The sequence below is a fragment of the Balaenoptera ricei genome, chromosome 13, assembly GCF_028023285.1.
Source record: "Balaenoptera ricei isolate mBalRic1 chromosome 13, mBalRic1.hap2, whole genome shotgun sequence".
Classification (NCBI taxonomy): domain Eukaryota; kingdom Metazoa; phylum Chordata; class Mammalia; order Artiodactyla; family Balaenopteridae; genus Balaenoptera; species Balaenoptera ricei.
This window is the reverse complement of record NC_082651.1, coordinates 50,823,136-50,840,375: the sequence shown is the minus strand read 5'-3', so window position 1 is coordinate 50,840,375 and position 17,240 is coordinate 50,823,136. Positions and strand designations below refer to the sequence as shown.

At 41.6% G+C, this 17,240-nt stretch overlaps 1 protein-coding gene across 1 annotated transcript; it reads left to right on the top strand.

Annotated features, from left to right (window-relative positions):
* Positions 1-531: 531 nt before the first annotated feature.
* Positions 532-2,219, top strand: C13H2orf74 (chromosome 13 C2orf74 homolog). Its single transcript, XM_059943539.1, has 4 exons — positions 532-626; positions 860-973; positions 1,074-1,230; positions 2,046-2,219. The coding sequence occupies exons 1-4, from the start codon at positions 532-534 to the stop codon at positions 2,217-2,219; spliced, it is 540 nt and encodes a 179-aa protein (XP_059799522.1).
* Positions 2,220-17,240: the final 15,021 nt, after the last annotated feature.

Below are 17,240 nucleotides of genomic sequence, written 5' to 3'. Positions count from 1 at the left end.
AAGAAAATCCTTATCCAAAGCCACTCCGGCCCTCTCAGAGGGGAGGACAGATAGACTGGCGCCCAGGGGGCAGTTTCGTGATTCTTCTGACTTCAGGTGGTGGGCGGGGTTGGCCTGGTGCTCTGATCCCTCTAACTCAGTGGTTCCGTGATTCTCTGATGTCGCTGCAGGAGGAAGAATGGGGAGCTGGGCTCGGCTCCAGCTGCTCCAATTCCTCTGTCCTCTGAATTCCGATAGTTTTGGGGTGAGGGGAGGTGGGCTGAGTCCCACGTGTCCCAGCTCAGTCTCCCCTCTAGCCACCTCAGCTCCTACCACGTTTATGGAGAGAAATTAACCCGTGTGAGTCCACGCCACCAAAGCAAGCAGAGCATATCTGATGAAGCGGATCCAGAGAACAACAATGAAAGCACCCTTTTATTCTTCTGTTTCCAGAAAATTTAAAGAACAAGAGAACTACATTCAAACTGGGTTGGAAAAGTATACCTGGACGATCTGTGACTGTGAGAGTGGATGAGTCTTCTAGCTAACCCTATGAGCTTTGAAACCACAGCATTCACTTTCTTCGTCATCCTTCTAATTTGCCTCAGTTGCATCTTCTTTTTATTGGTGGTTTTTTTATATAAATGGTATAAATCCATGCTGATAAATTGGGATCAGATTTAAAGTCACACTAGTAAATGTATCTAGAAATAATATAAAACAATTTAAAATGCAGCAAATAATAAGGCTGTAGCTATCTGTTTTTTCCTATTTCAGGGTTTTAGAAATGCTAATTTCCTGTTTAAAAGTGAAGTTCCTTTCCAAGCCTTAACATCAAGACCATTCTTTCTTTTCCAAATTTTTTCCTTTTTGATTTCAGTTCCCAAAGCAGGACAGATGAAGAGACAGAAAAACGTCCTTGTATAGATGCTAATGGAGGTGAAGATTGTACAGCTGCTAATACAGAGATGAACAATTCAGGAGACAAAGAAAAGTAAATCTGCATCTTAGACTGTGGTAGAACGCCATTTTTGTGTGTGATAATGGTGGCTAAGACGTATGAATTTTAAAAACATTGCTGATTGATTTTCTAGGACTCTTGTACCCACGAGACCTGGCATTCTTGTCCAGAGACGGAGTAAAGCAGTGGTGGCCACACGCTTAGGAAATGGAGGGGATGTGAAAGATGAAGAGGAGGACAAAATAAAAGAGAAGCAAAAGGCTGAGAATGCTGGAGAAAATGGTCAAGAGGTGATGGGCTTTTCTACTCTTAAGGGGCATTTAGAGCTTGATTGAAGAAGAGGTAAATTCCTTGGCTAGGTATAATGAAGGATGGTCTTGTCTGTAACTTAGGTTTGTATCTGGAAGGAGTGCAATGTTCAGTCATCTAAAACATTCTTCTTAGCTTATTGCTTCATTTTGTTAAGTCAGTTACACATACCATGCCTGGACACTTGTTCCATCTTCATTCTTACATTTGTGGTTTTCTTAATAATTCCCCTTCATTTTGCTTTACTCAGAATCCTAAGATGTTAGAGCTGGAAGAGGCCTTGGAGATCATTTGGGGATCCAACCCTCTCATGTTACAAATGAGAAAATAAGATGAATTGTTCAAAGTCACTTCTCCGCCATGGCTGAGCTCAGGACCAGACCCCAAATGCCTGTTCTACTTCCAGGCTCCTTCTACAACAGCCTGTAAACATTGCCAGGGCCTTCTTGAGCTCCATGTTTGGGGCTCCCTAATAAGAACAACTCACGTGCCCTCCCAACGTAAGACCCATGGCCAGTTGGAGACAGAATGATGGTCCAGGTGGCTCTTGGGTTTGACTGCTTTGTAGAGAGAATAACACATGCCACCAACTGCTATTTGAATATAGCAATGTGTGCTTTTATAACCATAGAAATATGAAGATTAGATCATGATGGATTACTACTGGTTTCCTATATCATTTAGAAATCCTTTTTCTGTTTCTCACTAACAAGGTACATATAACCTATATTTTTAAAAGCAGGGCTCTTGCATTCATAAATTGATCACTTATACTATTTGTTCCATTCTCTTACAGAATGACTGTTTGCAAAAACCACCCATACCTGTCACTGGAAGTCCTTCAGTTGTTGACAACCATAAAAGACCTTTAAAAGGAGTGACATTTTCTAGGGAGGTAATTGTTGTGGACCTTGGAAAGGACAATCCTATAGCTCGAAGCTATACTCGATTACATAAAGAGAGAAAATGAAGCTCAAAAAAGGCTGAGAGTGAAAGAGATGCAACCTTAGACTAACAATGAAATGACTGGGGGTACAAAATCATGTTGAAACAGCAAAATAATGGGGAATTAAGTAAATACAGATAGTATTTCACCTTTGTGCAAAATAGGTGGACTATGTGCAAAATTCTGTAAGTAGAATACCCAGAGCTTGAATACAGATTTTTCTAAAAACTCAAATCTGAGCTCAAGAAATTGATTGTATTGTGTCCTTAAAACTCTGTCTACTCAAACACTGTTCTAACATGTGAATAAAGTTATTTGTGTTTGTGCAGATGTCTTTTAGGTAAATAATATTCAAGGGGGACTTTGGAAACAGCACAGGTTCTTGATGCTTTGATCACAGACATTTATGACCAAATAACATTACTGCTATCATCATGGAAACTTTCATGTAGCGTCTCCTACTATATAATTCCCTTTGAATTCAGTCCTGAAACCTTTCTTGTCCTGACAACTGCTTTTTAAGACTGATACCAAAACAACTACCATCAACCGACAGAATATCCTGTTATTTAGGCAAATCCTGAGATTATACTATTCTTTTTTTTTAAAAATATATTTATTTATTTTTGGTTGCGCTGAGTCTTCATTGCTGCACGCAGGCTTTCTCTAGTTGCGGCGAGCAGGGGCTACTCTTCGTTGAGGTGTGTGGGCTTCTCATTGCGGTGGCTTCTCTTGTTGTGAAGCACGGGCTCTAGGCGTGCGGGCTTCAGTAGTTGTGGCACGTGGGCTCAGTAGTTGTGGCTCGCGGGCTCTAGAGCGCAGGCTCAGTAGTTGTGGCACACGGACTTAGCTGCTCCACGGCATGTGGGATCTTCCCGGACCAGGGTTCGAACCCGTGTCCCCTGCATTGGCAGGCGGATTCTTAACCACTGCACCACCAGGGAAGTCCTATACTATTCTTGATTTCAGTAGTTTAAAATTTCCTTTTCATATGTGGAATATGACAGTACAGACCAGTACAACATCATCCAAACCATTGCAGTAAACATCTGTAAGATACGTAAGGGGCTATGAGAGAGGTAAAAAGCAGAAAACATAGCATTTGATTCAGGGGTCTAGCGCATTGTCATGTATACGGCATATGCTTAATAAATGTTTATTGAGTGACTGGGAGAATAAGTGATAAAATAATTTAGAATGTGTGACTAATGCTAAATGGGGAGTATTGACACCCTTTGATGGGGAGAAGTCTCTGTGGTCTGGGACCATTCCACTGTGGGGAGGAGAAGGGACTTAACGGAATGGAAAGATTGGCTAATACAAGCAGAGGGAAGAGTGTATTTCCAATGGCGACAGGCACAAGCCAAGGCAAAGAGGTGAGAATGTGTATTGAGTTTGGTGGGCACCAGTTAGCTGGAGCCAGGCTGGCATTGAGGAGAGTTGAAAGGTAACAGCAAAGTGTAGTGAGGGGTCAGAGTAAGGTAACTCTGAGGATCCCAGACTAGAGGTATAGGGTGGAGAATGGAGTAAAGCAGTGTGCACTGGGGGAGGGGGTCTACAGAAGTATTCATTCACAGCCTGTGTGTTGTCTACAGGCACTTAAAAATATTGATCTTTCACCTGATGGTAACATTAAAAATTTTTTTTAATTTGAATTGTAAACTACACAGAAAAATTTTTTTGAATTTTATTTATTTATTTTTTATACAGCAGGTTCTTATTAGTTATCTATTTTATACATATTAGTGTATATATGTCAATCCCAACCTCCCAATTCATCCCACCCCCACCCCCAACCCCCGCTTTCCCCCTTTGGTGTCCATATGTTTGTTTTCTACATCCGTGTCTCCATTTCTGCCCTGCAAACCGGTTCATCTGTACCATTTTTCTAGGTTCCACATATATGCGTTAATATACGATATTTGTTTTTCTCTTTCTGACTTCCCTCTGTATGACAGTTTCTAGATCTATCCCCGTCTCTACAAATGACCCAATTTCATTCCTTTTTATGGCTAATATTCCATTGTATATATGTAGCACATCTTCTATATCCATTCATCTGTCGATGGGCATTTAGGTTGCTTCCATGACCTGGCTATTGTAAATAGTGCTGCAATGAACATTGGGGTGCATGTATCTTTTTGAATTATGGTTTTCTCTGGGAATATGCCCAGTAGTGGGATTGCTGGGTCATATGGTAATTCTATTTTTAGTTTTTTAGGGAACCTCCATACTGTTCTCCATAGTGGCTGTATCAATTTACATTCCCACCAACAGTGCAAAAGGGTTCCCTTTTCTCCACACCCTCTCCAGCATTTGTTGTTTGTAGATTTTCTGATGATGCCCATTCTAACTGGTGTGAGGTGATACCTCATTGTAGTTTTGATTTGCATTTCTCTAATAATTAGTAATGTTGAGCAGCTTTGCATGTGCCTCTTGGCCATCTGTATGTCTTCTTTGGAGAAATGTCTATTTAGGTCTTCAGCCCATTTTTTAATTGGGTTGTTTGTTTTTTTAATATTCAGCTGCATGAGCTGTTTATGTATTTTGGAGATTAATCCTTTGTCCGTAATACACAGAAAATTTACCATCTTAACCATCTTAAGTGCACAGTTAAGTAATATTAAGTATACTCACATTGTATAGCTATCACATCCATCCACAGAACTCTTCATTTTGCAAAACTCTAACTCTGTACCCATTAAACATGAACTCCTCATTCCCCACCACCCCAGCCCCTGGTAACAACCAATGTACTTTCTATCTCTGCGAATTTGACTAAGTACCTCATACAAGCGGAATCACAGTATTTGTCCTTTTGTGACCAGCTTCTTTCACCCAGCATAATGTCCTCAAGGTTTATCCATGTGTCAGAGGTTCCTTCCTTTTATAGCCTGAATAATATTCCATTTGTATGCATATCCCACATTTTGTTTATTCATCTGTTTATTCATTTATCTGTTGATGGACACTTGTATTGCTTCACCTTTTGTCTATTGTGAATCATGTTGCTCTGAATATTTAAAATTCTAAGAAATTTCAGACATAGCTAGATGACCATTTATAGCTGAGTATTCCCATATGATGTCATGGTTTCATTGCCTGTATCTGAGTCCATATTTATAAAACCAAGTTACTTTGTCATAAACTAACAAGAAAAGAGTAGAGAAGGAATGAATCCATAAGTAATGCATCTATGTCAAAGTGAAGGCCAATTTCCTGGTGACTGACTGTACTAGCTGAGGTTTTGTAAAACTTCCAGTAGAAGAAAATAGTGGGAAAATTGGCCATCAGTGCCCATGATAGTACAGGCACATGGAATTCCAGAAGAGCCAATCAATGGTGCCACAACTACGGGGTGAGTCAAATTAACTAAATGTTAATTTGAATTTTATTAGTTTTATACTTTTGTTTGTATTTTATTTGTAAATTTGTTTTGGTTTTAGAATTGAATGAGAGCTCTAAGAATGAGTTGATATCCAGTTTTATGTTTCTACATGGTTTAAAGTAACACTGTGTATAATAAACAATTTAAGGCAGTTAAGGGGGGGGGTCCCTGAGAACTCTTCTACAGGATTAGGTTATTGATGAGTAGCAACTTGGAGATGAATGGAGATGACTCTAGTGACAATTCAGGGTTGAAGGATGAGGGTCTGGAATAGGGAGGTGGCAGAACACCAGGAGTAAAGAATGTCAATTTCTGGCTAGATATGGGAAAAATGAGAGGACACAAAAGTGACTCCTGAGTTTGGATATCTGACTGTCAGAGATAGGAATGTCCAGAGAGGTGACTAGTTGAAGGGATAGCTCTGCCAAATTTGAGGTGTCCACCAGAAATTCAACTGAAGTTGCCCAGGGGGCCGCAAAGCTGTAGGACTCCCCATTTCCATCTGCTAAGCTATGGCTCCAGTTAAAAGCTGAGCTTACCTTCTCAATGCCCATTGGTGTTTCTCTTGTAGAAGTGGGATCAAACTCATCACCTTTCCTCTTTAATTAGCTGTGGACCCAGGGACCTTCTTCAAATGATTACCCCAAGCAAGACATATCACCCAAAAGCCAAAAGGGAAAAGCTTGGTAAATTAGAGTATTTTTACAAAAACTTCTGTTTAGGAAAAAATAAAGTCAAAAGACAAACAACAAACTGGGAAAGCCTATTTAAAAAAAAAAGTTTTATATTTAAGTCATTTCAAATTTACAGAAAAGTTGCAAGAGTAGTACAAAGAACTGTATGCTTTCACTCAGATTCCCCAGTTAACAGTTTGTTAACACATTTGTTTTATCATTCTCTCTCTCCATAAAATTCGTGCTTAAAGCATTTGAGAGTAAGATGCAAATACACTATACCACTCAGCCTTAGCACTTCAGCACATATTTCCTACAAACTGGGACATGCACATAACCAAGGCCATCCATGAATTAACGTTGATACACTATTGCCATCTAATTGACAGGCCTCATTCAAAATTTGCCAGTTGTCCCAGTTATATTCTTTATAGGTAAAGGATCCAGTTCAGGATAATGCTTTCTGTTTAGCTGTCATGTCTCTTTAGCGTCTTCAGTTTGGACCAGTTCCTCAGACTTTCCTTGACTTTTCTGACCTTGACACTTTTGAAGATTACAGATCAGTTACTTTGTAGCATGTCCCTCACTGTTGGGTTTGCCCGATGTTTCTTTCTTTCTTTTTTATAAAGACTTTATTTTTTTAAATAAATTTATTTATTTGTTTTTGGCTGCATTGGGTCTTCATTGCTGCGTGCGTGGGCTTTCTCTAGTTGCGGTGAGCGGGGGTTACTCTTTGTGTGGTGCGCAGGCTTCTCATTGAGGTGGCGTCTCTCGTTGCTGAGCGCGGGCTCTAGAGCGCAGGCTCAGTAGTCGTGGAGCAAGGGCTTAGTTGCTCCACGGCATTTGGGATCTTCCCGGACCAGGGATCGAACCCGTGTCCCCTGCATTGGCAGGCGGATTCTTTTTTTTAATGTATGTATGTATGTATTTATTTATTTTTGGCTGTGTAGGGTCTTCGTTGCTGCGCACAGGCTTTCTCTAGTTGCGGCGAGTGGGGGCTACTCTTCGTTGCGGTGCGCGGGCTTCTCATTGCAGTGGCTTCTCTTGTTGCAGAGCTCGGGCTCTAGGCGTGGGCATCAGTAGTTGTGGCACGCGGGCTCAGTAGTTGTGGCTCGCGGGCTCTAGAGCGCAGGCTCAGCACAGGCTTAGTTGTTCCGCGGCATGTGGGATCTTCCCGGACCAGGGCTTGAACCCATGTCCTCTGCATTGGCAGGCGGATTCCTAACCACTGTGCCACCAGGGAAGTCTACCTGATGTTTCTTCATGATTAGGTTCAGGTCATGTATCTTTGGCAGGAATATTCCATAGGTGATCCTGTGATCTCAGTGCATCATATCAGGAGGCATGTGCTGTCATATGTATTGATGTAATTTAATTTTTACCACTAGGTTGAGATGGTGTTTGTCAGATTTCTCCCCTGTAAAGTTAATAAGTAGTTTTTACTTATTAATAAACAATATTAGTTGGAAGTCTACTGAAAGGAAGGCTCTCCCTTCTCTCCTATTCATTCATTCATTCATTAAATATATCAGTATGAACTTTTAGATTCCTGTTTTATTCAGTGGGTTATAATCCTTTACAATCATTATTTATTTGGATGTTCATATGTTCCCAGATATGGCCAGTGGGGACCCCTTCAAGTTGGCTCTTGGTCCTTTAGACATACTTAAGCACTTTGCTATACAGGATGTTCCAAGCTCATCTTGTACTTTCTCTGCCCCAGACCCTGAATCAGCTATTTCTTTAGGGGATATTGGTATTCTGAAAACAAGATCTGCACACTAGGTATGCTCATTACTCCTGAGTTATCATTGTTTCTAGACTCTCTCAGTGGACAGAGGTAGGAAATATATGTATGTACAAACACATAATACACGTATATGCAGACATATAATATATATTAATTATCTATTGCTATGTAACAAATTACCCTCAAACTTAGTGACTTAAGTAATTAATAATTCTGTATTGTCTCTCATGGTTTATGAGGCCAGGAATTCAAAGTGGGTACAGTGGGGAATGACTTTCTCTGTGCCATGATGTTTGGGTCCTTGGGGCTGGAATCATCCAAAGGTTGTTCATTCACATATGTGGCAGTTGCTGCTGGCTGTCAGCTCAGGAGCTGTCACTGGAACACCTATGTATGGCCTGTCCATGGGACCCTGGCTTCCTCACAAGTTGGTGACTGGGTTCCAAAGTCAAGCAGAGAGAGAGAGAGAGAAAGAAGGTGAATGCTGTATCCTTTTCATGACCTAGTATTGGAGGTCACCTAGGCATTAAGTTCAGCCCACATTCAAGGGCAAGGAGATTATACTCTACCTTTGAACGGAAGAGAATAAAAGAAAAACCCACCAAAATGTGGACCTACTTTATTTATTTATTTATTTATTTATTTATTTATTTATTTTATATATTTTTGACTGTGTTGGGTCTTCATTGCTGTGCGAGGGCCTCTCTAGTTGCAGCGAGCGGGGGCTACTCTTTGTTGCGGTGCGCAGGCTTCTCACTGTGGTGGCTTCTCTTGTTGCAGAGCATGGGCTCTAGGTGCACAGTCTTCAGTAGTTGTGGCTTGCGGGCTCTAGAGTGCAGTCTCATTCGTTGTGGTGCATGGGCTTAGTTGCTACCCAGCATGTGAGCTTTTCCTGGACCAGGGCTTGAACCTGTGTCCCCTCCATTGGCAGGTGAATTCTTAACCACTGAGCCACCAGGGAAGCCCTGGACCTACTTTAAAACCACCACAATATCAATATCTATAGCTATCTATCCTTAAGAAAGATCATGAACTTATACCAATACTTCCAATTCCAATCCAGCAAGGTCTACTCTAGTTTCACCTGCTCTATAATTTCCTTCTCCAATAGTGAGAAACCTGGTTCCCATTATGCTCCATTCATTTATGCATTTTATCAATCCCACTGTATGTCACTATTCCACCAAACACAGGGCCACATATCCTTGGCTCCAGCACCATTGATTTTGGTGATTATTATGCTGGAAAATCCTATTTTTTAATAAAATTTTTAAATTTAATTTTTATTTTATATTGGGGTATAGTTGATTTACAATGTTGTGTTAGTTTCAGGTGTAGAACAAAGTGATTCAGCTATACATATACATATATCCATTCTTTTTCAGATTTTTTCCCATGTAGGTTATTACAGAATATCGAGTAGAGTTTCCTGTGCCATACAGTAGGCCCTTGTTGATTATCTATTTTATATATAGTGGTGTGTATATGTTAATCCCAAACTCCTAATTTATCCCTCCCCTCCACCTTTCCCCTTTGGTAACCATAAGTTCGTTTTCAAAGTCTTGAGTCTGTTTCTGTTTTGTAAGTCAATTCATTTGTATCATCTTTTTATTTTTTTTAATATTTATTTATTTGGCTGTGCCAGGTCTTAGTTGCGGCACGCGGGATCTTTAGTTGTGGCATGCAGGATCTTTTGTTGCGGCATGCAGGATATTTTGTTGTGGCATGCAGGATATTTTAGTTGCAGCATGTGGGATCTAGTTCCCCAACCAGGGATCGAACCCGGGACCCCTGCGTTGGGAGTGCGGAGTCTTAACCACTGGACCACCAGGGAAGTCCCTGTATCATCTTTTATGATTCCATATATGTGATGTCATATGATATTTATGTTTGTCTGACTTCACTTAGAATGATAATCTCTAGGTTCATCCATGTTGCTGCAAATGGCATTATTTCACTCTTTTTTAAGCCTGAGTAATACTGCATTGTATATACCTACCACATCTTCTTTATCCATTCATCTGTTGATGGACATTTAGGTGGCTTCCATGTCTTGGCTATTGTCAATAGTGCTGCAATGAACATAGGGGTGCATGTATCTTCTCGAATTATGGTTTTCTCCAGATATATGTTCAGGAGTGGGATTGCTGGATCATATGGTAGTCCTATTTTTAGTTTTTTAAGAAACTTCCATACAGTCCTCCATAGTGGTTGTACCAACTTGCATTCCCACCAACAGTGTAGGAGGGTTCCCTTTTCTCCACACCCTCTCCAGCATTTATTGTTTGTAGACTTTATGATGGCCATTCTGACCAATGTGAGGTGATACCTCATTGTAGTTTTGATTTGCATTTCTCTAATAATTAGTGATGTTGAGCACCTTTTCATGTGCTTTTTGGCCATCTGTATGTCTTTGGAGAAATGTCTATTTGGATCTTCTGCCCATTTTTTGATTGGATTTTTTTTTTTTTTGATATTGAGCTGTATGGGCTGTTGGTATATTGTGGAGATTAATTCCTGTTTGTTGCTTCGTTTGCTAATATTTTCTCCCATTCTGTGGGTTGTCTTTTTGTTTTGCTTATGGTTTCCTTTGCTATTCAAAAGCTTTTAAGTTTAATTAGGTTCCATTTGTTTATTTTTGTTTTTATTTTCATTACTCTAGGAGGTGGATCTGAACAGATGTTGTTGTGATTTATGGGAAAGAGTGTCTTGCCTTTGTTTTCCTCTAATAGTTTCATAGTATCCGATCTTACATGTAGGTCTTTAATCCATTTTGAGTTATTTTTGTGTATGGTGTTAGAGTGTTCTACTTTCATTCTTTTACATGTAGCTGTCCAGTTTTCCCAGTGCCACTTATTGAAGAGACTGCATTTTCTCCATTGTATATTCTTGTCTCCTTTGCTGTAGATTAATTGACCATAGATGCATGGGTTTATTTCTGGGCTTTCTATCCTGTTGCGTTGATCTATATTTTTGTTTTTGTGCCAGTACCATACTGTTTTGTTTACTGTAGCTTTGTAGTATAGTCTGAAGTCAGGGAGCCTGATTCCTCCAGCTCCGTTTTTCTTTCTCAGAATTGCTTTGGCTATTTGGGGTCTTTTGTGTTTCCATACACATTTTTAATTTTTTTGTTCTAGTTCTGTGGGAAAGCCTATTTTTAAGAACACTTATGACAAAAGGATGATTTCCATATTTATAAAGAAATTATTAAGAGCACTCAGGGGCATAAGAATTATTTCACCCAAAGGAATAAGAAAAATATAAATTACCTAATTTTAAAATGGGCAAAGAGGGGAGTTCCCTGGCATTCCAGTGGTTAGGACTTGGTGCTTTCACTGCCAGGGCCCGGTTTCAATCCCTGGTCAGGGAATTAAGATCCTGCAAGCTGCATTGTGTGGCCAAAAATAAATAAAATTAAATAGGCAAAGATAATATGTATAGGCAGAAAAATAAATGGCCAAAAATTTTAAATGCTTATCCTGACTTCATAATTAAATTCAAATCAAAACAATAAGGTGTGAATTTTTAAATCTATCAAGCTGTCAAATATTAGAAAGATGGACAACACTGATAAAGGGATGCGGGAAAAGCATAAATAGGTGTATAAGTTGGTAAGTCTCTCTGGAAGATAACTGGGCAGTTTCTGTCAATATTAAGCACCTTTTGAGTTAGCAATCCCACTGTCTGGAATTTACTCTATGATACACTTGAAAAACTTTACGAATGTATAAACTTGCTGGCTTTCTCTAGCAAGTTCTCAGAGACAGGCAGCCAGAATGAACAAGAAGATGAGCAGGGTTTTGGCAACCTTATCCTGGAAATGACATGCCATGACTTCAGCTGTACTCTGTTCATTGGAAACAAGTTGCTAGGTCCAGCCCACACTCAAGGGAAGGAGATACACAAGGACATGAAGGCCAAGAAGCAGAGGTTGTTGATGGTCATCCTAGAGGCTGTCTACCAGAGTCTCTGGTCGGTACTGCCTTGGTTGACTGGGCAGTCCTCTCTGGGAGAACTTGACTTCAATAGAGGTCAAGGGCACTGCCAATTGAAGATGCCCTCTGATTTCAGAGCTATTAAAATGTGTGATGTGATTATGCTATGATATAATGTACTGGCAGAGGGAAGTGCCACTCTCTGAGAGGTGAAGGAGACATCAAGGAAAGTTTTGCAGAGGAAAATATTAGAGCAAAGTCTTGGTGAAGGAGGCGAGAGAGGAAAGGCCCCCCAGGCAGAGGGTCTTGAAAGTGCAGAGGTACAGATGTGCTGGAGAGCCCCAGAGCGTGGCTGCTGCACAGGATGCAGGCAGGGAGTCAAGAATGTAAAGCAGAGCTATTATATAATAGTTGTGTTAGAAAGATTGCTACGGAGGCCGTGGAACATATAGATTGGAGAGGAAAGAAACTAGTGGGAGCAGGGAGACCATTAGGAAAGACATTGTAAAGAGCCAAGCAGTAAAAAGTGAAGACCCAGAGCAAAACAGGGTGGGATGGAATAAAGAAAAAAATGATTCAAGAAAAACACAGAAGGTAGACTTGATAGGCTGTCCAGTCAACTGTGAGGCATAAGCAAGGTTGCCTTACTGTACAACTCGTTGTGAAGTGTAGACAGCAACATGGACGGTGCCCCCTTGAGCTATGTGGGGTGGAGCTCTGGAGACTAGGGCAGAGTGGAGCACAGATGAATAAAACATCCAGCCCTTGGATGATAGGTGATGTTGCCCACAGGCCTACAGAGGGAAGCAAGGAGGGGAACAAGAGGAGAAGCAGGCTCAGGGATGTGGCAGTGAGCCAGGGCTTGTAAGTTATTCTCCAAATGTCCATTCTACTCTTCTTCCTTTATTAACAACTCCCTCCTCTATATTTTATCTGGGAGTGTGTGACTAAGTTATGGCCATTGAGGTGAGCATAGCAGTGATGTCTCAGTTTCTGAGTCTTGCCCTTGAAAGGAGAGAAGCACACCTGCCTTTTATCTTTCCCTCTTCCTGCAGGTAAGAATAGGGAAGTGGTTGTGAGCCATCTTTGACAAAGCAGATGAGGGTAGCATCTCAGAAATGGCAGAGCAGCAACATACAATCTGAAAGCCCCACACATCCAGCTTCCACTGGTCCTAAACCACTAGTGAGAAAGAAATAAACTTCCAACTGGTTTAAGCCACTTTGGGGATGGGGAATGGGGGATGGGGAATGGGGGATGGGGGTGGGGAAAGTCTCTTGCTACAGAAGCCTAGTTTGTATCCTAACTATCAGAGAAGCTATGTAAAAGTGGGGTGTAAAGTGACAGAGGAAAATGTACCTCTCAGATCTCCTGGGCAGGATGCATAATTGAGAGTCAGCCCTGCTGCTGTTCTCTGAGACACTGCTGCATTTGTGCCAAGGCCACCCTCAGGGTGCTCCTAACTAATGTCTGAACTGGCAAGGATACCATTACTGCAAGATGCAGGACTCCTTTGACAGGAACATTGCCTCTAGGAGTTACCTGGCTTGGCTGGTAAATCTAGAAGTGTCAATTGAGGAGTGTTTGGAGTTTGGTGGTAGCTTGTGTTTGGGAGTAAAGGAGACCACCCAGGGAGCATGAGGATAAGACAAAAACATTTTTAAGTGCTTCCTTCATGCCTGGAACTGTTCTAAGAGCTTTAGTTGTATTAATTCCTTTAACGTCACACTACCTATGAGGTTGGGTGGCAAACACGGCTAGTTGTCCCCCAATGTCTCTTCTTCCCTTCTTTGGGAACAGAACTCCCAAATGTTGGCTGGGCACATGGCTAACTAGAATAAGGATACTACTTCCCAGCCTTCTTTGCTAGGTGTTGCCATGTGATGTGTTCTGGCCAATAGGATCTAAGCAGAAGTGCTGGGATATGTCTTACAAGTTGAGGATGTACTCTTGGTCTTTCTTCTTCCTTCTGGTTAGAATGTGGTTGTGTTGACTGGAACTGGACCCTGACATGGAAGCCATGTGGTGAGGATTGCTAATGTAAGCTCAGGTCCCTGATGATTGTATATCTTCCATACTCACCATGGACTGCCTATTTTTACATGAAAGGAAAAGGCTATCTTGTATTATTTTGTTATTGCTACTTTGTTACTAGCAGTTGAATCTAATGGTAATACAGATAGGTAGTAATACTACCCCCATTTTACAAAGTACAAAGAGGTGATGAAGTACAAAGAGGTTAGGGAATTTGCCCAAGGTCACTCAACTGGTAAGTGGCAGAGCCAAGACTTGGATCCAAGCACAGGGCTGCAGAGCCTGCCAGCATGGTCTGATACTGCTATGGGAGATACAACTCGGCACACATTTCCTTCACATTGGCGTAAAAAGACTCTTCACACTGGCTTTCACACCTTCCTCAAAATGTCCTCATTTCAGTCTTAGTGTCCATTCCATTTGTGTCCAGCCTACTTCCCCCCAGTTACTTTCCTGACTTTCACATCTTTGCTGATGCTTTTCTTCTTTGGTCTGGACAGACCTCTCCCATTTCTACCTTCAAAGCCCAGTTCTCTCCTTTCATATCTCTTCAACCAACGTCTTCTTTTACTCCTATGAAATGATTCATTCAACCAATATTTTTTTTCTCCTATGTATTAAGAATGACACTACTTACACACCATCCTGGGAAGAATCAAGAAAATAGTCACTCAAGTCATTTTGTGTTCTGCAGTTCATATGAGGAGCCCTAGTTGAGAAAGTCTAATAATAGACATGCAAACTGAAGTTAGAGAGTATAAAAGACTTGCTCAATCTACAGCATATGGAAAAGCTAAAGACGGGAAATTCCTGTGCTAAATAGTCCCTAGTGTTATTATATAAACTCATCTATGGGAACCATGTTAAAACAAATCCTTTTAACTTCTCCCCTTCTTACCCCTGCCCCCATTCATGCAACTAGTATTTATTGAGATCTGCTGTGTGCTAGGCACTGGGGATTCTACAATGCGCAAAACAAATCAACAGTTAGTTGTAAGCTATCATACTTACCTTTGTGTTTGCTGCAGCAGTGGCTTTCAAACACTAAAAAAAAAAAAAAACCCAAACCAAAACAACAACAACAAACTCACTCAATATAACCATAACATACCCCACACATGTGATGATTTAAGAAGCAATGTTTACCTTTACCACATGTCATCACTCTGATGTTTAAACTCTATTCTCTTTCATTGAGATAACACTGATGGTGGATGCCTGCTGAACTGTTTTTACAGCCTACTAATAGGTTGGAAAGACAGGTTTGAGAAATATTCGTTCCCTCTTCCATTCCGTTATCCAAACAAACATTTCCTGGTGCCTGCTGTGTGCTGGGCACAGCTCGGAGCCCAAGAGCAACGCCTGCTCTCTGTGCACTGCGAGCTCTGGTGGGCTGCGGGGCACACGTGCATTCTGGTAAATAAATATTAATGGAATTAAACTAAACTGAGAGATAGGCATCAGAATTATAGAAGTAAATTAGAGTGGTGACTTCTATAAAAGCAGAATCTTAGCCTCTTCTAGACCTGTTGTGGTGTGAAACTTGAATCAAAGTCCTGATTCTAGTGCATTGCTAACGAAAGTCAATCCTGGATACAATCTTTTCAACCCCTTTCTCTAGACAGAGAAAGTGTGGCGCAGGTGTGTTTAGAAAAGGTGACAATGATTTGGGCTTACCCTGGTATAGATGGGTTCTGGGAAAAAAAGACATTCTTACAGCATTTTGCATTTCTTCCCCCAAAGCCTGTCAGTGTCATCACCCTCACTTTGCTGCAGGTAAGATGCCACCGGAAGTCGTCCAACTTGCCACCTCATTCATCTCCTCTCCCTCTCCCCAGATCAAACTGATCAAAATCAAGCTTGGTATAGCAACATCCATCCTTATCCTTTCTCCTTGGGTCTTCCTATCCCAGGATGAGCCCCACCTGCTTTTGGACTCATCTCTTCCCATTGCTTCTGGGGCTTTGCTGCTTTTGGACTCATCTCTTCCCATTGCTTCTGGGGCTTTGCTTTACCACCTGGCCCTCTTTTCACCAGCTAGTCCCCATCAGCATGTGAAAACATTTAAAAGGAAAAGGCAAAATCTCCTTTCACTCCATATCCGTACCCGGCTACTGTCCATTTCTCTTACCCATCCTGTCAAACATTTTGAAAGCATGGTCTCAACCTTCTCACCTCCTCTGTCCACTGTGACCTGGCTTCTGCCCCAGTCGTTCACTGAAACTGCTCCCTGCAAAGGGCCCAATGGCCCTCCTGTCAAATCCAAAGAACAATTTCTTTATTATCCTACTTGCCCTCTTCCATGTCTAACACTGCTGACCACTCCCTCCATCCCAACCCTTGGCTTCCATGATCAAATGTCTTCTCTGTTTTCTTCTTCCTTCTTTCGGTTTCCCTTTTCAGGCTCCATTTTTCTGCCCATCCCCTGCATGCTGATCTCCAGGGTGATCACCTAAGCCCTCTGCCAGCCTCTTTTCATTCTAGTCTCTCAGAATGATGGTGACTAAGCAAGGTGCAAGTCCCAGGCTCTGAAAAACACTTCCTCCACTGCATGCCCATATCACGGGTTCCACTTATAATGCCTCTCAGATCTGCCACCTCCTCTCCACTCTGACAAATATCCCCTCTTCCAGTTTTTATCCCACTCCTGTCCATTGTTCAAATTGTCATCAGAATGATTTTTCTAAAACACAAGTCCGATCACGTCATTTCTTCATTTAGATCACCTCAGTGGTTTCCTGTTGCCTACAGAACAAAGTCCACGATCCTCAGCAGGGCAAATGAGGCCTTTCATGAGGGGGCAATTTGCCCCCTTGCAGCCTCATCTCCTGTAGCCCCTCTTACATGACTCTGTTAGAGCCCCCTTGGTGCAGTGTGCTTCTCCATGCTTCTGTGCCTGGGCACTTGCTGCTCCCCTTTGCTCTCTTGAAGACAAGAGTCCTCACTCTATAAGCCTCCTCTGAGAAGAGAACTACACCAGCACCACACTCCCCTAGGGAGAGTTAGGCACTTTCTCCTCTGTGCTCCCAGGGCACACTGGATTTACCATGAAGGTGAATTCACACTGGTCTCCTCCACTACTGCCTGAGCCCCATGTCTTATTTTCGTGATCACTCCAGCATACAGCAGACTTGGACACACAGTAGATGCTCGATAAATGTTGTGGTGTAATTTTTACCCACCCTAGTACTGATGGTTACAAAAGGCTAGAACCCATGCTTTGACCCTGAAGATGTTTGACTCAATTTTTCCCCCCAGTTTTTC